General features: G+C 48.1%; 2 protein-coding genes and 1 pseudogene across 3 annotated transcripts in view; 2 read left to right on the plus strand and 1 right to left on the minus strand.

The window, feature by feature from the left end:
* Positions 1–4,795: 4,795 nt before the first annotated feature.
* Positions 4,796–5,346, minus strand: LOC138424815 (NEDD8-conjugating enzyme UBE2F-like; annotated as a pseudogene).
* Positions 5,347–12,329: 6,983 nt separating this feature from the next.
* NICN1 (nicolin 1, tubulin polyglutamylase complex subunit) lies at positions 12,330–18,005 on the plus strand. 2 transcript variants are annotated; one of them, XM_069562357.1, is made up of 6 exons: positions 12,330–13,746; positions 14,991–15,167; positions 15,426–15,539; positions 16,166–16,237; positions 16,554–16,658; positions 16,733–18,005. In XM_069562357.1, exons 1-6 carry the CDS (start codon positions 13,615–13,617, stop codon positions 16,772–16,774), a joined length of 642 nt encoding a protein of 213 aa, XP_069418458.1. In that variant the 5' UTR covers positions 12,330–13,614; the 3' UTR covers positions 16,775–18,005. The 2 variants fall into 2 exon arrangements, with proteins under 2 accessions (XP_069418458.1, XP_069418459.1); XM_069562358.1 differs by having other exon boundaries at positions 15,051–15,167.
* AMT (aminomethyltransferase) overlaps positions 16,733–21,218 on the plus strand; it is a 6,313-nt gene continuing 1,827 nt past the window's right edge. The window contains exons 1-7 of the mRNA XM_069562356.1: positions 16,733–18,616; positions 18,720–18,887; positions 19,596–19,676; positions 19,985–20,116; positions 20,506–20,584; positions 20,867–21,012; positions 21,099–21,218. The exon at positions 21,099–21,218 is cut by the window's right edge and continues 61 nt beyond it. Of these exons, the coding sequence (XP_069418457.1) occupies positions 18,527–18,616; positions 18,720–18,887; positions 19,596–19,676; positions 19,985–20,116; positions 20,506–20,584; positions 20,867–21,012; positions 21,099–21,218 (816 nt within the window). The 5' untranslated portion in view covers positions 16,733–18,526. The remainder of the gene's footprint in view (positions 18,617–18,719; positions 18,888–19,595; positions 19,677–19,984; positions 20,117–20,505; positions 20,585–20,866; positions 21,013–21,098) is intronic.

The following is a 21,218-nucleotide window of genomic DNA, read 5'->3' on the forward strand; positions in this document are numbered from 1 at the left end:
AGGCCTCCCTGTCCATCACCAACTCCCGGAGTTCACTCAGACTCACGTCCATCGAGTCCATGATGCCATCCAGCCATCTCATCCTCGGTCGTCCCCTTTTCTTCCTGCCCTCAATCCCTCCCAGCATCAGGGTCTTTTCCAATGAGTCAACTCTTCGTATGAGGTGGCCAAAGTACTGGAGTTTCAGCTTTAGCATCATTCCTTCCAAAGAATACCCAGGGCTGATCTCCTTTAGAATGGACTGGTTGGATCTCCTTGCAGTTCAAGGGACTCTTAAAAGCCTTCTCCAACATCATGCCTTATTTCTGGATCTGGCCTGAGTCTCAGACCCTCCCAACCTTCACTGCCCACTCAGCACAGCCTTCCCAGGTGGTTTCATCTACTCATTTAGGGCTTTGGGTGTGGTCACCTTTAAGCAGAGCCTGGCCTTGTTAGTCACTTTCTTGCCACCAACTTTCTTTCCTGCTGCCAATCAAAATGCTGAACCCAGGGTAGGAAATGGGGAAAGAACTATTGTCTTCCCTAGGATCCAGGTGGCCTTTTTTTTTTTTTTTTCCATGGGGCTTGCAGCATCTCACTTGCCCCTTCAGGGATTAAACTGAACCCAGGTCACAGCAATGAAAGCACCAAATCCTAACTACTAGACCACCAGGGAATGCCCCTGAAGGCTTTTAACAAAGAGCCTAGCTGAATCCTAGCAAGGCTGTGTTGGACGCATTATTTGCTGTTTCGTTCAGCGTGCTTATCACTTGTAGACGTTATATGTAAACTGACTTATTGGTCTTATCTCCTCCACAAGAATGAATATTCTATGAGAGGAGAGACTTGTTAACTGTTGTATGCCCATGTTAAAAAAAAATGTGCTCAGTCTGTATTTATTAAATTACCAAAATCACAGAGTTGGAGCCAGATTCTGTTTACAACACGGTGTCCTTCTGCCAAAACCGAAACCCAGTATGGGCACTCATCAGTTTTATGGCCTTGGGCAAATATTTAAACTGTGCCACTCATTTCTCTTACCTGCAATACATAATTGTGATTTCTACCTTGAAGGGGAGTGGAATGAAGGAAGAACACAAGCATAAAGAGACCAGTGCCCTTATTTAGTAAATGCTAAATCTTCAGTTCAGTTCAGTTCAGTCGCTCAGTCGTGTCCGACTCTTTGCGACCCCATGAATTGCAGCACGCCAGGCCTCCCTGTCCATCACCAACTCCCGGAGTTCACTCAGACTCACGTCCATCGAGTCCTTGATGCCATCCAGCCATCTCATCCTCGGTCGACCCCTTCTCCTCCTGCCCCCAATCCCTCCCAGCATCGAAGTCTTCTCCAATGAGCCAACTCTTCGCATGAGGTGGCCAAAGTACTGGAGTTTCAGCTTTAGCATCATTCCTTCCAAAGAAATCCCAGGGCTGATCTCCTTCAGAATGGACTGGTTGGATCTCCTTGCAGTCCAAGGGACTCTCAAGAGTCTTCTCCAACACCACAGTTCAAAAGCATCAATTCTTCGGTGCTCAGCCTTCTTCACAGTCCAACTCTCACATCGATACATGACCACAGGAAAAACCATAGCCTTGACTAGACGGACCTTAGTCGGCAAAGCAATGTCTCTGCTTTTGAATATGCTATCTAGGTTGCTCATAACTTTTCTTCCAAGGGGTAAGTGTCTTTTAATTTCATGGCTGCTGTCACCATCTGCAGTGATTTTGGAGCCCCCCAAAATAAAGTCTGACACTGTTTCCACTGTTTCCCCATCTATTTCCCATGAAGTGATGGGACTGGATGCCATGATCTTTGTTTTCTGAATGTTGTTGTTATTAATGTTATTACTATTCTGCTTTGTTTACTCAACATTACTAGACACTTTCCCCACCTGGATCAGAAACTTTATTGTTATTGGAGACTATGCCATTAGACAAGGGTGCCATTCATTCAGCACAATTTTATACATACAGACTCTTTCTGGAACCCCAAACATTACAAGCAAGAGCAGCTTGTGTGTGTGTATATGTGTGTGTGTGTGTGACTGGGCAAGGTGTTCCCTGGCAGTTCAGTGGTTGGAATTCTTGGCTTTTACTGCTGAGGACACAGGTTCGATCCCTGGTCAGGGAACTAAGATTCTACAACTTGCCAGGGCTGACCAAAAAGAAAAGAAAAGAAAAGAAAAGAAAAGAATGATAATAAGGGTTTGGCAGAAGGCTGGCTTGTAGGATACTCTTTCAGACAGTCATTTCCAGAGTTCAGGAGTAGACCAGGCAAAAGGGAGCCTGGCATAGTCTCCTTGTTTTTTATTATTGATAGAATTCTTTTATAGTTACTTTGGTAATACTAAGAGATAGGTATGAGAAAGATTTCTGGGAAATTGAGGGTCCAAGACACAGGTAGGGAATAACGTTCCAGGCACCCAGAGCCCATCTCCACCTTACATCCCCTCCACCAGCCTTGAGCCCCGGAGCCTGATTCTCATGGGTGCATTACCCTCCATTTCCCGCCAGATGGTGGTGTTGTCCTTATTTTGTCAGAAGGTTGCCAGCAAGTCGCTATGTTCATAGAGAGCCCGGACCCGATTCCCATCTGTGTGTTACCCTCCATTTCCCACCAGATGGTGCTGTTGTCCCTATTATGTCAGAGGGTTGCCCCCCAGGTCCGTCTAGTCAGAGCTACGGTTTTTCCAGCAGTCACGCATGGATGTGAGAGTTGGACTATAAAGAAAGCTGAGCGCCGAAGCACTGATGCTTTTGAACTGTGGTGTTGGAGAAGACTCTTGAGAGTCGCTTGGACAGCAAAGAGATCCAACCAGTCCATCCTAAAGGAGATCAGTCCTGAATATTCATTGGAAGAACTGATGCTGAAGCTGAGACTCCAATACTTTGGGCCACCTGATGCAAAGAACCCACTCTTTGGAAAAAGCCCCTGATGCCGGGAAAGACTGAAGGCGGGAGGAGAAGGGGACGACAAAGGATGAGATGGTTGGATGGCATCACTGACTTGATGGACATGAGTTTAAGCAAGCTCCTGGAGTTGGTGATGGACAGAGAAACCTGGCGTGCTGCAGTCTATGGGGTCGTAAAGAGTCTGACATGACTGACCGCTGAACTGAGCTGAACTGCCAGCTTCGGAGATGTGTTCCCAGAAAGCTGGGACGTGATTTTCAAGAGTGCATTACCCCTCATTCTCATCCAGATGGTGGTATTGTCTTTATTATGTCAGAGGGTTGCCAGCCAGGAGATGTTTTCTCAGATTCCTGGGATCTATTCTAAGGAAGGGTGCCAACTGCAAGCCATTCCAATCTATCTCTTGCACGTTCGTTTATAAAATATTAAGAATACCTTTTTTTTTTTTTACTGTTTTAACGTAACTACTGAGAATTTTTAAATTACGTATGGGACTCACATTTGTCGCTTGCATTTTATTTCTGTTTGACAGTGCAGTTCCAAAGGATGGTCAGACATATAAATGAACGTGTAATATGATGTCAGGTAAGGAGATATCAGGGCTGAGAAGAAGAAAGGAGAGAGGGTGAGCAAACAGGGGGAAGTAAACCTGTAAGCCTGGGACAATGTGGAGGCTAACGTGGCCAGAGCAGGGAATAGAATAGTGTAAGAGATAGATTAGGAAGGGAGGGCCAGAGATGTAGTTTAAAAAGATTATTGCTTATTGTTATTTTGGGGAAACGAAGGACCATTTGGGGAAGAAATTAGATGTTATTGATTAAATGTAAGACTATTTATTCTCTCACAGCCATGATCTAACCATTTATAAACCCTAGAACAGCAGATCTCAAAAGTTTTTATTTTTTTTGTATTCTTCCTCAAAAGTTGCTTAACCCCCCCAAAAAACAAAGTTGCTTTACCTAACATCTTTCTGTCTGCACTATACAATGAAAATACAGACTAAATGAAAACAAAACAGAACAAAAAAACAAATAAAGTGTTAAATTGTACAAATAACAAATCTGTCCCAAAATATACTTAAATAAAATATGCATTTCATTAAGGGATCTACTATGCATTCTGGGAAGCTTCATAACATCTTGGCAGGACCAACATTCGTGGAAGGAGCTAAAAGAATTTGCGTGCAATCACAGTTTGGAGCCTGTTTCTGATTGCCAACCTGCAACCCACAATGAACACATCATTAGCATCACCTGAGCAGGGAATTTTGGGAACGTGCATAAAAGCAGCTCTAGCCTCAATGTTGAGTTCATTACAACTTCTCGGGAACCTCATCAACAGCCTGTACAGTGCAGTTTCCCAAAAGTAAGCATGTTAAGGTGAGCAAACAACTCTTTAGAACCTCAAACACATTTTCTTCCTTTATTTATGTGTAACTCTGTCTGCAATGGGCAGGTGTGGAATGGTTTTTACTCGACTGGGGAGGGAACAACCTTCTGGTTTCAGTTGAAGACAAACATTTTTTTTAATATACAACTTTATTTATTTATTTATTTCAGCTGTGCTGGGTCTTCACTGTTTGCACGGGCTTTTCCCTAGTTGCAGTCCGCAGGCTTCTCATTGCAGTGGCCTCTTGTTGCAGAGCGCGGGTTCTAGGGCGAGCGGGCTCCAGTAGCTGCGGCATGTGGGCTCAGTAGTTGTGGCTCCTGGGCTCTAGAGCACAGGCTCAGTACTTTTGATCCACAGGCTTAGTTACTTCTTGGCATGTGGGATCTTCCCAGACCAGGGATTGGAAACTGTGTCTTCTTCATTGGCAGGTGGATTCTTTACCAGTGAGCCACCAGGAAGCCTGGAGATAAGCTTCTTAATGTGCAATCCATGGCCTTGCAATCTGCTACTCCAGTCATCTGGCCTAACGCTTAATGTAGTCTTCAGCTTTATTCCAGAAGTCCTCCCTGTCCCACAAATCATGTTCTGCAGCTCCAATATTTAGTGGCTCATCGAAACTCAAAAGATTAGTAAACAGTTTAATCCCCAAACAACATCTTTCCGTGTCCTCTTGGGAGTCCAGCCAGTGCCCCAAGCAGCTGAGAACATTGAGTTTTCTCTCAGTAAACTTAGGGGTATTTCGCCTGTCTCTGTGATGCTGGGGGCGCCAGATCCTGGACAAGCATTTCACTTTGGGAGGCAGCATGTTGTATGTATCAAAACTTCGGTTAATTCGCCACCGTTGTAGTAACCCTTATCCGGAGTGACAGCTGAAAGCGATGGAACTTGTTCAGATTAGGAAATTGCACTTTGCACGTACGAAGTAAATTAGCTTCAGGTTCTGCCACCTCTTTAACAAGCAGCCTGTCTCACGGACACCCACCGAGTGGAGTCAGAGGCTGTAAGTGACACCCAGGACTCTTTGAGACCATCACCCTGCTTCAGTTTGCTTGGCAATGTCAACATTGTTGTTGTTTTTGTGAAGTTGAGCCCAACTCTTTGTGACCCCATGGACTGTAGCAGGACAGGCTCCTCTGTCCTACACTCTTAAAATAACCGAGGACAACTCAAGAGATTTTATGTGGGTTATATCTCTCGAGTAGATGTTTATGTGTTTGAAATTAAAACAGGAAACTTTAAACTTTTTCTTTTAGCTGCACTGCCAGGCGCATGGGAATCTTAGCTCCCTGTGATCTTCAGGTCGTTCAGTTGTGTCCAGCTCTTTGTGACCCCATGGACTGTAGCCCCCCACGCTCCTCTGTCCATGAACTTTTCCAGGCACAAATACTAGAGTGGGTTGCCATTTCCTCTTCCATGGGCTCTTCCTGACCCAGGGATCAAACCTGTGTCTCTTGCATTGGAAGGCAGATTCTTTAAGGCAATGGCACCCCACTCCAGTACTCTTGCATGGAAAATCCCATGGACGGAGGAGCCTGGTAGGCTGCAGTCCATGGGGTCGCTAAGAGTCAGACACGACTGAGCGACTTCCTTTCACTTTTCACTTTCATGCATTGGAGAAGGCAATGTGTTCTTGCCTGGAGAATCCCAGGGACGAGGGAGCCTGGTGGGCTGCCATCTATGGGGTTGCACAGAGTCGGACACGACTGAAGTGACTTAGCAGCAGCAGCGCCACCTTAGCTCTAGCGCTAACCCAGTTTGTGCCCCCTGCTGGGGAAGGGTGGAGTCTTAACCACAAGAGGATTAGGAAAGTCCCTATTGACTTATTTAAAATAAGCAACAATATAGCAGTAGACTTGCCCTACAAGAAATGCCAAAGGGAGTCTTTCAGGTTTAATTGAAAGGACAGGATGTAACTTGAAACCATCATTTAAAATAAAGTGAACTGGAGGAGGAAATGGCAACCCACTCCAGTACTCTTGCCTGGAGAATCCCATGGATGGAAGAGCCTGGCAGGCTATAGTCCATGGGGTTGCAAAAAGTTGAACACGACTGAGGGAAAAAAAATAAAAATAAAAAAAATAAAATAAAGTGAAGTGAAGTCACTCAGTCTGTCTGACCATCTGTGGCTCCTCCGTCCATGGGATTTTCCAGGCAAGAGTACTGGAGTGGAGTGCCATTTCTTTCTGCAGAGGATCTTCCTGACCCAGGGATAGAACCCAGGTCTCCCACATTGTAAGCAAGAAGCTTTACCATCTGAGCCACCAGGGAAGTCAGTTATTTAAAGTAAAGAACACTAGTAAAGGTAACTTCATAGGTAAATATAAAAGCCAAGATTGTTATACACCGAGCCTGTATCTCCAAACCGACCGAGAGAACAAGTCCACCACAGTAATGCAAAGGCAAAAAGGGAGTTTATTTCTAGCGTGCTAGGGCCCAAGTCTCATCCAGCACAGTGGAATCCGACAAGAGCCCCGAACAAAGGAGTATGGCGGCTTATACACAGGCAGTTCTTTGTCTCAGTTACAGGAGTAGCTGGCGTTACATGATTGGCTAGGCAGGATGAGCGCATGTCCTGTCTCTTTCTGGTTGGTGTGTACAGGAAGTCTTCCTAATTTGGTCAAGGAATGTTCTGTTAAGGAAACATAATTCAGGTCCTGGGCTTAGTGTACTTCGCTGGGCTTGTCATAGCCGGGATTTGGCCCCTAACAAGATCAAGATACTTTTGATGTGATTTGTGATGTCTTTTTTCTACATGATTTAAAAGGCAAGTGTATAAAACAACTATTATAAATTCATGTTGCTCTGTTGCATCCAACTCTTTGCAACTGTATGGACTGTAGCCCTCCAGGCTCCCATGGACACCATGGGACTTCCCAGGCAAGAATACTGGAGTGGGTTGCCATGCCCTCCTCCAAGGGATCTTCCCAACCCAGGAATCCAACCCAGGTCTCCCACATTGCAGGTGGATTCTTTACTGTCTGTCACTGGGGAAACCCCAAATAAGCCACTAAGGAAGTAGTTTAAAAAGATACAAAAAAAGGAAAGAACAGAATTAAAGTGATACAATACAAAAGATCAACTGAATTTTTTTTTTTTTCAAGTTTTTGGTCTCACCGTGTAGTACGTGAGATCCAGGCTCCCTACCCATGGACTGAACCCAGGCCTCCTTCAGTGGAAGCAAAGTATCTCAAACACTGGCCTGTCAGTGAAGTCCCTACATTTAATGGAGTAAATAAGGCTTCCCTGAACCTTATTTCAGGGAATAAGGTTTCTCCACAAGGTGTTTGAGAGTGTAACTCAATTCTGATACTATCTATCTGGAGATATAATCAAATTCCATGGGTCAAGGGCTCAGTGCCACAAGACTGCCCTCCACTGCAGACAGAGGTCACAAGCCCAGGTTGTTACCTGTGCTTCTAACCAACTGGCTACATATTGAGTTTACAATAACCCTCTCCAACTTATGCTGCCAATCTCAAATCTTGTCACCTGTACTTCTGACCCCCTGGCTATACATCAGAACTTCCAAAGACCTGCTTCTCAATTTCCATCAGTTTGCTAGAACAATTCACAGAACTCAGTGAAACATCTTAGTTACTAGATTACTGGTTTGTTCTAAGAGGATTATTAAAAGATACCCATCAATAGCCAGAAGAAGACATACAGAGAGCCAGGCATGGCAAGGGGTGTGGAGCTTCCATTCCCTCTCCAGGCACCACTCTCTGCACACCAGTCCAGAGGTCTCTGAACCCTGTCCTTTTGGGGTTTTTATGGAAGCTTCAGTTACATGATTGATTAAATCATTGGCCACTGGTGACTGACTTAACCTCCAGCCATTCTCCCCTCCCTTGAGGTCTGGGGAGTGAGACTAAAAGTTCTCCTGCAATCAGCCCCCACCCTTGGGTGAGATCCAAAAGTCACTTTCCCTAAAGGGTTTTCAGGATTTGAGGACAAGAAGCCAAGTATTATCCCATTGCTCTTATCTCCCAGGAAATTCCAAGAGTTTTGAAAGATTGTGAACCAGAAGCTGTGGGTAAAGATCAAATATATATGAGAAATATATATTTTGGTCATTCAGAATGACATATGTAGTATTTTTATTATTTATGTGTTGGCCATGCTGCACAGTTTGTGGAATCTTAGTTCCCTGGCCAGGGATTGAACCCAAGCCCTTGGCAGTGAAAACAATTGCATGCCCAGTTGCTCTGTCGTGTCTGACTCTTTGCAACCCCATGGACTCCTCTGTCACCAGGTTCCTCTGTCCATGGGATTCTCCAGGCAAGAATACTGAAGTGGGTTGCCATTTCCTTCTCCAGGGGATCTTCCTGACCCAGGGATCAAACCTATGTCTCCTGCATCTCCTGCATTGGCAGGCGGAGTCTTTACCACTGAGCCACCTGGGAAGCCCAAAGCGTGTGAGTGCAATCTTAACCACTGGACTGCCAGGGAATTCCCCAGATTGAATTTTTTTTTAATGGTCTATCTATATGTATCTATAAGAGACTCACTTTATTTATTTATTTTTAAATATTTATTTATTTGGCTGCACTTGGTCTTAGTTGCAGCACGTGAGGTCTTCGATCTTCTTTGCAGCGTACCAGATCTTTTTTTATTATAGTTGAGGCATGTGGGTCTCCCTTGTGGCATGTGGGATCTAGTTCCCTCATCAGGGATCAAACCCGGACCCTCTTGCCCTGAGAGTGCTTAGCCACTGGACCACCAGGGAAGTCCCGAGACTCACTTTAGGTATAAGAGCACAAAGAAGTTGAAACTAAGGGGTGAAAAAATATATTCCATTTGAATAGTAACCAAAAGAGAGCTGCGTGGCTATATGATCGTAAGGCAAATTAGACCTAAGTCAAAACAGGTTACAAGAGACAAAGAAGGAAAATATTAATAAAAGGTACAATAGAGCAAGAAGATATAACAGTTATGAATGTTCACACATCTTACAACAGAGCCCCAAAATATTAATATATGAAGCAACAATCGACAGAATTGAAAGGAAAAATACACAGTGCTCCAATAATAGTTCAGTATTCCACTATCAATGATGGATAGAACCAGAGATGATCAATAAGGAAATGGAGGACTTGAGCAATACTGTAAACCAACGAGACCTAACAGATGTTCAGAACATTTTATCCAGCAATACCAGGATATACATTCTTCTCAAGCGATCGTGGAACTCTCTCCAGAGTAAGTCATGTGTTAGGCCACAAACAAGTCTCGATAAATTTAAAAAGATTGAAATCACTTGAAGTATTTTTTCCTTTCTGGTCATAATGGAATGAAACTAGATATCAGTAAGATAAGGAAAACTGAAAAAAAAATGTTATATATGTGGAAATTTAAAAACATACCGAAAACAAAAAACCATACTGTGTGATGATTAATCTTATACATCAATTTGAAATGATCAGGGAGTATCTAGATCTTTAGCCAAGCATTATTGGGTGTGTGGGTGTGTGTCTGAGGGTGTTTCTGTATCAGATTAATATTGGTTTATTTCTTTTCTCTCTCCCTTTTTTTCAGTTTTTGAGATTAATATTTGAATAGACTGAGTAAAGCAGATTACCCTCCCTAATATGGGCAGGCCTCATGCAATGAATTGAATTTCTGAATAGAACAAAAAGGCTGAGTATAAAAGGAAACCCCTCACATCTGATTGCTTGAACTCAAACATTGGTGTTTTTTTCTTTCCCAGTGTTTGGGCTAGGACCAAAACATCAGCTCTTTTAGGGTCTCCAAGCCTGCCAGCGATTGGACTGGAATTTATACCATCAGCTCTCCTGGTTCTTATGCCTTCAGACTTGAACTAGAACTACACATTGGTGGGACTTCCTGATGGTCCAGTGACTGAGAATCAGTGGCGCTGCCAAAGCCTGGGATTCAATTCCTAATCAGAGATCTGGATCCCACATGCTGTGCTAACTGAAAAAAAAATAAAATGAAGAGTCCGCACGCCACAAGAAAATCAAAGGCCCTGCCTGCCACAACTGAGACCTGGCAGAAGCAAATAAATAACAATAAATTATTTTTTAAAGGACTATACACTGGCTCTCCTGGGATTCAGATCTGCAAGCTGCAGATCGTGGGAGTTCTCAGCCTCTGTACTCAGAGCAACCAACAGTTTGTAAGTTCATAAACTTAATCTTTCAGTTGAGTTCTCTCTCTCCATACATATATGGAGCAGAGGCAGCTGTCTACCAGAGAGATATGACCTGAGACTCATCTGTGATGAGGGCCCTCATGTATCTGCTGTCAGAGCTGAGTCCTGAAGACCACAACCTGCCTGTGTCCTCCTGATTCTCAGGAGGCCTATAGCCCTCTGGAATGTAGGGAAGCCACTGCTCCAGTATGGGGCAGGGAATGCTGCTCCCTAAAGGAGAAACCCTCAGGAACCTGGAAGGACCCAAGCAAGGAGTCATTGCTGCTGCTGCTGCTAAATCGCTTCAGTCGTGTCCAACTCTGTGCGGCCCCAGAGAGCCCACCAGGCTCCCCCGACCCTGGGATTCTCCAGGCAAGAACACTGGAGTGGGTTGCCATTTCCTTCTCCAATGCAGGAAAGTGAAAAGTGAAATTGAAGTCACTCAGTCGCGTCTGACTCCTAGCGACCCCATGTCTGAGTCAAAATGGAGATAGCAGGGAGCAGTCTGGAAAGCCCAAGATTCCAAATTATAATGAAGGAGGGAGGCCTCTAGGTCTGGGCTGGGAAGGCTCAGCTCCTCCAGACTGCTCCTTGGACTGGCCTGGAATTGTGGTTTTGATGCCCCACTATAAGAATTCTATGGGCTACACTGGGCCTGTGTCTCTTGGAGACCTCACACAGAGAAGGCCCGGGTCACCAAAGGTGGAGGGTTTGCCTGGAGGGTTCTGACTTAGAAAGAAGGAATGCAAAAGGGGTTCTGGTTCCTGCTCTCCTCCATACTGCTTTCTTGGCTTCGGAAATCACTGAACTGTGTCTGGCCTCAGCTTTGTTATGGGCTCCATAAAGCAGGCTTAACTGACAATTTCTGGGTCATTGTTTCCACAGGTTTCTGGAAGGATGGTGGTGATGATAAATAAGATGGTGAATTTTTTTCTTGTTGAATTATGTTCCTTGAGGTATAACTTATTTTTGTTTGTTTTTAAATTTGTTTATTTTAAATTGAAGGATAATTGCTTTACAATCTTGTATTGGTTTTTGTCATACATCAACATGAGTCAGCCATAGGCATACACATGTCCCCACCCTCTTGAACCTCCTCCCTCCCACTCCTTTTTTCTTATTATCTTTATTTTTTATTTCTTTATTGAGGCATACTTTTTTTTTTTACAAATCAATATTTATTTGTTGTGGCCCTGCTGTGTGGCCTGTGGGATCCTAGTTTCCCGACAAGGAATTGAACTCACGCCCTAAGCACTGGAAGCCAGGTAAGTCCCAAATGCAGTATAATTTATATATAATAAAACGTACATACATTGAGACTTCCCTGGCAGTGCAGTGGTTAAGGTTCCATGCTTCCAATGCAGGGGTGCCAGGTTTGATCCCTGGTCAGGGAACTAAGATCCCACATGCCCCGTGGGGAAGACAAAAAATTTAAAAAAAAATTTTTTTTTAATGCACATATCTTAAGGATTGTTTAATGAATTTTGACAAAAGTCTAAAGAAATACAACCACAGCCAATCGAGTCATAGAACCTTCTCATCATCCCCAAATATTCACCTGTACTTCTTCATAGTCAATCTCCTCCCTTCACCCTTGGCCCCAGGGAAAACTGTTCTGATTTATATTAGTCTAGATTAATTGTCACTTTTCTAGAATTTCACGTTAAGTGGGACCATACCATATGAACTCACCTGAGTCTGACTTCTTTTGCTGAATATAGTACATTTGAAAGCTAGTAGTGGTACTGTGTATATCAATTGTTCATTTGTTTTTTATTGTGGTAAAACATACATGACATAAAATTTACCATTTATTCATTTAACTGTACACATACTTCATTGGCCTTATGTACATTCACAGCACTGCGTACTTCTCACCACTATTTTTAGATTTTTTTTTTCATCCATCTTGAACTAAACCCCTGTACTTGTTAAGCAACAACTCTGTATTTCTCCCTCCCCAGGCCCTGCAACCTCTATTCAACTGTCTCTATGAGTTTGCCTCTTCTAGGTACCTCAGTGGAATTATACAATATTTGCTCTTCTATATTTGGCTTACTTACTTAGTGTAATATTTTTAATGTTTTAAATATTTTATCCATGTTGAAGCCTGTGCCAGAACTTCATTTAAAGGTTGAATAATTCCATTTTGTGTAATTACACTGTTTACCCATTCATCTGTTGATAGACAAGTGGATATGTTTATTTCTTTTTATTGTTGAGTAGTATTTCATTGTATGGCTATACCACAATTACCTAATCTGTTCATTTGCTCATGTGTTGGACATCTGGATTATTTCCAAACTTTGGCTATTATGAACAAAGCCTTTGAATGGACGCTTAATTCATTTGTCTTGGGTAAATACTTAAAGAGTGCAACGGCTGAATCATATTTTAGGTATAAATTTAGTCCATAAAAAATGGCCAAACAGCTTTCAAAGTGGCAGGAAATTATCAGCGGATAAGGGTTCCACATTCTCAGTTTTTAATTGTAGCCTGTCTAGTGGGTGCAGGATTGGAGAGGGAAATGGCAACCGACTCCAGTATTCTTGCCTGGAGAACCCCAGAGACAGAGGAGCCTGGTGGGCTGCTGTCTATGGGGTCGCAGAGAGTCGGACACGACTGAAGCGACTTAGCAGCAGCAGTAGCAGTGGGTGCAGGGAAGTTCTAATTTGTATTTCCCTGATGAATACTCATGTTAGGCATCTTTTCCGGGGCATATTGGCTATTTATCTTCTTTTGTGAATTATCTCTTCAAATCCTTTGCCCTTTAAAAAAAAGGGTGGGAGGGCTTAATACCTACTGCAATCAATGTCTTCCAGACATACTCACTCATGCTTGTAACTTTACGCGCTAAATTAAGTCCGCCCGTCACAGAGGCAGAAACGGAGTAAGACTTCGGGTGCCTAGAGAGTTCAGCACGATTGTATCGACGGCTAGGCCGTTCTTGGGCGTGGTCTGCGACGGACCTCTACGGCTCGCTCGCTCCGTTATTGGCTGCAGGAGCACTTCCGCAAGCACTTCCGAATTCCGGCCGCCCCGAGCGTCGGTGACTGGCCGGGCTGGCCTAGAGCGAGTCCTCTCGGGAGTTGTAGTTCCTGAGGCCCTGCTGAGGACGCCGGGAAGAACCACTGGGCAGAGGCCAGGAGCGGCGGTTGTGAGTTGTCGCGGCCGCTGTCACCATGTCCCGCGTGTCTGTCCCCTGCCATGTGAAAGGTACCGTGGCCCTGCAGGTGGGCGACGTGCGGACCTCCCAAGGCCGGCCTGGTGTGCTGGTCATTGATGTCACCTTCCCCAGCGTCGCGCCCTTCGAGGTGAGCAAGCCCTGTGGGCGCGACCGGGGCTCCTGGGCGGGGCTTATCTGGGAACTCGGGCGTGTCCCAGGCAGTGAATCGTTTGCTGAAAGCCTCTGCGGTACCTCGCCCGTAATAGTCAGTTAACCATTTCTTTATTCCTTTTGTTAACACATATTAGAGTGCAGTTTCCTCTTCTGTTCACTTCAACATCTCTCCCCCATGTCCAGAACGGTGTTAACACGGAAGTGCCACAATAGTAGGCTAGGTGCTCGAAATAACAGTTTTGAACCAAACAGAGGTGCGAGGTGATTTTGTCCCTGGCCACTGGCTAGGTATCATTTGACAATGAATTACCCCCATACTTGCTGCCTACACATTCCAACAGACCCTGCTGTTCAACTCAAACCTCATCAGGATCTTCCCAGTGGCTGCAGTTTCCAGACTCCAGTTACCATGAGTAACTGGACACCGCAGGCCCTCAACACGGGACAAAGTCCACTTTCTAATGGTTTGAAGTTCAGAGCCACTTTGTGTCTTTGCCCTCCTTGCCTCTCAGCCCCACCCACTTTGTCCTGTAGTGTATGGTTCTTACTCAAGCTATTCCCTAGGCTGGGAGACTTCATTAAAGTGCCCAACCCTGGTAATCCTGATTCAGTAGGTCTGGGGTGGAGCCTGTACACCTATACTTTAAAAAATTTTTCCTTCAGTATTTTTTTTATTTTTGGCTGCATCACGTGGTATGTGAAATCCTAGTTCCCTAACCAGGGACTGAATCCCAGCCCTGGCAGTGAAAGTGCCGAGTTCTAACCACTGGACCACCAGGGAATCCCCTCCTTGATTAATTCTGATGACTATCCAGTGATGAGAACTACTGTAACTAGGCTGAACCACTCTCTGTCACAGGCGTGTGCCAGGTTCGCTTCTTGGTGCTCCTTTGTATGCTACTTTTACATTTTCTACCCTTTGACCGTCCACTTGAGGAACTCATCTTTACATTTTCTGAGTCCTCTGGAGTTAGGTAGGGCTCTGACCTCTGGCAGCATGAAGAACATACGGCGAGACCTGAGATCATGGTTTGTTTGCATGATGTGCTTATTTAGACTGTGAGTTCTTCTAGGAAAGCAAAGCCCCATGGGCTCTTATTAAAATTGTTAGATTGGCAGAAGAGTCCATTCCTCAGTGGAGGAAGAGGTGGTGCTTTTGAAACCCCTCCTGCCCTGGACCTTGGTCTGATTTGTTTTGGTGGGTTGTATGTGCCCTAGTTGCAGGAGATCATGTTTAAGAATTACTACACAGCCTTTTTGACCATCCGTGTTCGCCAGCACACCTCAACACACACTCCAGCCAAGTGGGTGACCTGCCTGCGGGACTTCTGCCTGATGCCCGATCCGCATAGTGAGGAGGGAGCCCAGGAGTACGTATCGCTGTTCAAGCATCAGGTCAGTGGGACTCAGCATGGCCAGGGCAGCCCAGATGAGGGCTCCCAAGGGGCCTGGGGTCTGGACCAGGGTACATGCGCAAAGAGGGGTGGGCAAGGCTGGTCTGGGTTGTGGTTCTTTGGTAAGTGCCTTGGAGGATACTTTTCCTTCTCCAAGGCCTGGGGAGAAGGCCCCTCGGCTCAGTCCTGGTTGGCTCCTGGGCAGTGAGCCAGGGCCTCTCTGGGTCCTTGTGTGTGTGTCTGTGTGTTTATGTGTCAGATGCTGTGTGACATGGCCCAAGTACTGGAACTGCGCCTGATTCTGCGACAGCCATCACCACTGTGGTTGTCTTTCACAGTGGAGGAGCTTCAGATCTTCCAGCAGGGACCAAAGGTGAGTGACCAGCCCAGAGCTGTTGGCTGGCCCTTTCTTCACGTGGCTCCTACCTATGGGTGGAAGGCCTGGGGGTATGGGTGGCAGTGGATGGGTAAGGATGGGGAGACTCACAGGGAAATTAGCCAGGTGGGAATTCTGGAAGCTCATGATGAGAGGTGAGGGCATGCCCTCATATTCCTGACTTTGGGGGCTACTTGGGTTCCCTGGTGGCTCAGAGGTTAAAGCATCTGCCTCCAATGCTGGAGACCCGGGTTCAATCCCGGGTCGGGAAGATCCCCTGGAGAAGGAAATGGTAACCCACTCCAGTATTCTTGCCTGGAGAATCCCATGGACGGAGAAGCCTGGTAGGCTACAGTCCATGGGATCGTGACTTCACTCGCTCACTCACTGCCTCTTTCATATCTGGAACTTTCATGGACCAGAATCTGCTTCTGGCCCTTGTCTTCATGGGGCTTCCTTCTGCAACAGAAGAACTTAGGCAGTTTATGTGCCCTTGGGTCCTGAAAAGGATTTTCTCAGTGTCTGGGGCTCAGGGGCCCTTCTCTCTGTCGTCAGGACCTTGGGCTCTGGTTCCAGGGCTCTCGTACTGTGCCCTACTCAGGGCAGTACCCTTTACTTTGCAGAGCCCTTCCATGACCTTCCCCAAGTGGCTGTCCCATCCAGTGCCTTGTGAACAGCCCACTCCCCTTCTTGAGGTAAGCCCTCGCCCTGGGTGAGAACCGTATGTGAGCAGCTCTGGTGTCCAGCACAAGCCCAAGGGGACACCTTTCTGCAAGAATCTGGGGGTAGACCCAGGGCCTTTGGTTCACCCTGTGGGACCTCCCTTCTGGGATCTGAGGCATCTCTGTGTGGGGCTGGGCTACCTACTGCACATCAGGCCCCATCGTCATGTTTCACAAGTCATCTGGGAATGTCAGCTGGAGGGCCCCACAGCCCCACTTGGCCTCTCTGGAGTTCTGAGGGCACTGCTGGGGAGAGACCCATGGCCACTGACCCCTCCTTCTGGAGCAGGGTCTCCCAGACCCCAGCAGGGTATCGTCCGAGGTCCAGCAGATGTGGGCGCTGACAGAGATGATCCGGGCCAGCCACACCTCCACAAGGATCGGCCGCTTTGACGTGAGTGATCGCTTCCCTCTGCGTGGCTCCCTTTGGCCTGAGCGGGTCAGGTCTGATGGGCTTTTGTGTTGCAGGTGGATGGCTGTTATGACCTGAACTTGCTCTCCTACACTTGAGCCGTGGCTCATCGAGACGTTGGCCGTCCATGCCCACCTAGGCCCAGTTTGGACCCCCATCAGAGGCTGAAGTGCTGTCCCCATGCATTCCAAGTGTTGCCTGCATGCATCTTCTGTCAGGACCACGTTTACAGAGTCAAGATTCCTGGGGGCTCACTGTGTTGCTTTAGCATGAGCTCCTAGAGGGGATGCACTCTGTCCTCAGCTGACTGCAACCTGAAACTCCTTCTTCTCCCTAAAAACACTCCAGTTCTGTTACTAAGAATCCCTCTGTGCCCTCTGTTCCCCTGCCAAGCTGCACATTCCTGTCTTCTGCCTGCTCTCGCACCCCAGAGTGCAGTGGGCTAGGGTCACCTCCCAGAACCTTGGAAGTTGGCTATATTAATCGCTTGGAAGCTTGAGGGAGAAACAAGAACCCCCGTTTCTTCCTTTTGCGCCTCCTAATGGTTTCTCTCCCTTTGTGTTATGCCCACAAAAAGAAAAAAATCCTGTCTAAACACTTCTGCTGCTTGCCTTAGGAGCCACACAGGGCTGGGAAGTGGGGCAGCCTGAATCCCTTGGTCTCTGAGCTGGCTCCTGGATGTGTGTTCAAATGGGTCTGTCTACCTGTTGGGTCTGGGCGGTGCCTCCCGCAAGGCTGGGGCCTGAAAATGAGTCCTGGGACTTGTCTGCCATCTGACGGAGCCCAAATCACATCCTTGCCCCTCCTCCATTCACCCCCTTCTACAAGCCATGCTCAGAATGATGAGGGATCAACCTTGGTGGGGTGGTGGGTCCGGGTGAGGGGTCACAATGGTGTTTTTTGAGAAGCTGAGATTTCCTACAACCCCAGACCAGCAGCTGAATAAGACAGGCTGTTTTTCTTATGAGAAAATCCTGCTTCTCTCTGGCTTTACGTGGCTTTCTTCTGGCGGCTACCGGGAAGCAGTTCGGCAATGTGTGTTGGGGCTCAACAGCTTTCTGGGGGAAGGTCAGCCACCTTTTGTGGTCACCTTCTGCTCTCCACCATCAGAATTCTTGCAGGTGGAATCTGCCTGCAGGGTCATTGACTTAGCCCCATTCAGCTTTTGCTGAGAGGGTAATGATCACAGTCTTGTGCTCAGGGAGTAGCAGCCCTCAGTGTGTGTGGGTGGGAGCGGGGAGGTCCCTGGGATGGCAGACCTCCTGCACAGCTGTGTCCCCAGCACAGGGCCTAGTGTGCAGCAAGATCAATAAATACCTGTGGAATGCATCCCTGTGCTGGCTATCTATGTTCGCCCAGGGAGAGGGCAGGAGACCCTCCCAGGAGGCCAGCTTACAGTGGTATTCTGCCTACCAGGCTGGCTCCACCCTCCTGTGCCCTCTCCACCCCTTTCCCTCCCCCCATGTGACCTTACAGGCCTGTTTTCCCAAACTGGTAATTCAGGCCTTTCAGCCCTTTGCAGAACTTTGGCCCTTTGGAGGCAGGGCAGTTAGCCGGGGGAGGTCTAGCCCCCAGCTCTATTTCTGAGTGTTTTCACTGGTTCCCTATCTGCCCTGATCAGATGCAAGAAGCGCCCGGGGCTATTTCCCTGCAAGAGGAGTCAAGGCACTGTGCCTGCTGCACAGTGCTGGCTAAATCCCCGCCTGCCCTTGGGGCTGCCCACTGTCTCTTGTAATTCCCCCAGGGCGGGGGGGAGAGAGACCTATTTAAGCAGGGCCTGGACTACATCTCCCAGCGTGCCTGGCAGAGTGGTGGCCTCTGTGCGTCGGCTGTACCAGTTGTGGGCAAACATGCAGCAGGCTGGGAGCGTGGTGTCCCGTCTGGGCTCGCGTCTGCAAGTTCGGCCCTCGGCCCCATGTCGTTCGCTCAGTTGTGCGCAGGTGGGCCGGAGGCTGCTGGGTTGTGTTGCCAATCTTGGAGGGTGGGGGAGGGGAGGGGTCTGGGGTCTGGGGCCTTGGTGGCACTAAGCCTGGCCGCCCGCAGGACGTGCTCCACAGGACACCGCTCTATGACTTTCACCTGGCCCACGGCGGGAAGATGGTAGCGTTTGCGGGCTGGAGCCTGCCCGTGCAGTACCGGGATAGCCACGTGAATTCACACCTGCATACACGGCAGCGCTGCTCGCTCTTTGACGTGTCCCACATGCTACAGGTGAGCTGGGGGAGGGCACCGACTGCCAAGCCTAGGGTCCTTGCCATCCACAGCAGTGCAACCCTTGGCCTTCATTGCTGGGAGCTGGATGCCCAGGGCAGCCCTCTCCGAAGAGTTGGAGGTCTCAAGGGTGTAATAATGGACTATAAAAGTAAAGTGAAGTCGCTCAGTCGTGTCCGACTCTTTGCTACCCCATGGACTGTAGCCTTCCAGCCTCCTCTGTCCATGGGATTTTCCAGGCAATATACTGGAGTGGATTGCCATTTCCTTCTCCAGGGGATCTTCCCAACCCAGGGATTGAACCCAGGTTTCTCGCACTATGGGCAGACCAATTTAGAGGGTCTCCTGCTCATCTCCCCATCTCATCTCTCCAGCCTGCTCCCACTTAGGGGTACCTCAACGTCCCGGGGGTTTCTGGGGCTACCACTCATTGTCATCCACCGTTCTTGGTGTTGGTTTGGAAGAGGGGGTATTTTAGGAGGGTACCAGGCCCTTTCAAGTTCCCTAACTTCTCTCAGCGCATCTCTTGAATTGGCGGATGTGGGGGAGTTAAAGGGGGATCTTCTGCCTCTAGCAGAACAAAAAGACGAGTCAGGCACTTTGGCTGAGTTGGACCAGGCTGTGGGGGGAGGGAAGATGCTTCCTTGTCCATTACCTTCCAGACTGTAGCTACTGCAGTGACCTGAAGCTTTTTGCTCTCTTTCCCAGACCAAGATATTTGGCTGTGACCGGGTGAAGCTGATGGAGAGTCTGGTGGTTGGAGATATTGCAGAGCTGAAGCCAAACCAGGTGGGGTCTCTCTCATTTCTGCTCAGTGAGCGTCCTTAGATATGAGCCAGCAAACCCATCTGAGTCCTGGCTTCAGGGCTGGGGCACAGAGCTGGAGCAGACATAGTTTCTCAGGACCTGTATTCCTGGGGAATGGAGTCCCTACGGGGCCTGGGCTGACCCAGCTTGGTCCTTGCACCTCCATCCCTCAGCCCTGCACAGGAGGTTTTATGAGTCTTTGGTGGTGGGGTGGGGCCAGGGGTGGTTTGCCTCACACTTGACCTTGGCCTCTTGGAGCTGGAGGCAATGATGCTCCGCTTTGATGTCAGGGAACACTGTCGCTGTTTACCAATGAGGCTGGAGGCATCTTAGATGACTTGATTGTGACCAGCGCCTCCGAGGGACACCTGTATGTGGTGTCCAATGCTGGCTGCAGGGAGAAGGACCTGACCCTCATGCAGGTAAGCCCCTCTTGTGGTATTCTAGGTGCCCTGTCCTCCTTATTCAGAGTTGCATCCTTGTCCAGGACAGACCTGGAATGGATAAGGGGTTCAGAGTGACTGTATGAAAGAAAGCAGGCCAGAGTGGGCCCTCCAGTGTTGAAGAAGTGGGGGGCAAGAAGGGATGTGAAGCTGATCCTGGCCCCTAAGTGAGCATCCTCTGGTGAAGGTGGAGGGCTGGAACCTGGTGTTAGAGCTTGCAAACCGGGGCTAGAGTCATCCCTAGCATTTAGTAGTCACATGACCTTGGAAGATGAGAGCCCACTGTGCTGAACTCTGTGGCACCTGGCCCACAGCAGGTGCTCAGGGAAAGGGATCCCAGAGCTAATGGGATATTCCTTTCCTTTCAGGACAAGGTTAGGGAGCTTCAGAACAAGGGCAGTGATGTGGCCCTGGAGGTGATGGATAATGCTCTGCTAGCCCTGCAAGGTAAGTGGGCCAGGCTGGGCTTGCAGCTGACTTTCACCTTCCAGGTTTCCTCTACTGCTTTGCATGAAGGCCGTGCCAGGGGCAGGTGAGGGTGTTGCAACCTAATTCTGTGTTTGGTATCCTGCCCTCCTTATACCTGCCATGAGGCTCTGTGGGCAGGCGCATCTCCTTCCATCTACAGGGTGGGGCTTTCTCAGGGCTTGTTCTTGTCCCTGAGGGCTGGGATCCAGCTCCCTGGGGCACTAGGACCCGGACACTTGGTTACTGGCTCCCTGGACCCAGGTCCCACTGCGGCCCAGGTGCTACAGGCTGGTGTGGCTGACGATTTGCGGAAACTGCCCTTCATGACCAGCGCTGTGATGGAGGTGTTTGGTGTGTCTGGCTGCCGCGTGACCCGCTGCGGCTACACAGGAGAGGATGGTGTGGAGGTTTGTCAAGAAGTAGGCATGGGGCGGTGCCGGGCACTGGACTCTGGGGCCAGCTGCCCACCTGCTCTGTCTGGTGTCCCTTGCAGATCTCGGTGCCGGCAGCGGAGGCTGTCCACCTGGCAGCAGCTCTGTTGAGAAACCCCGAGGTGAAGCTGGCAGGACTGGCAGCCCGGGACAGCCTGCGCCTGGAGGCAGGCCTCTGCTTG

This window comes from Ovis canadensis, chromosome 19 (genome assembly GCF_042477335.2).
Source record: "Ovis canadensis isolate MfBH-ARS-UI-01 breed Bighorn chromosome 19, ARS-UI_OviCan_v2, whole genome shotgun sequence".
Lineage (NCBI taxonomy): Eukaryota > Metazoa > Chordata > Mammalia > Artiodactyla > Bovidae > Ovis > Ovis canadensis.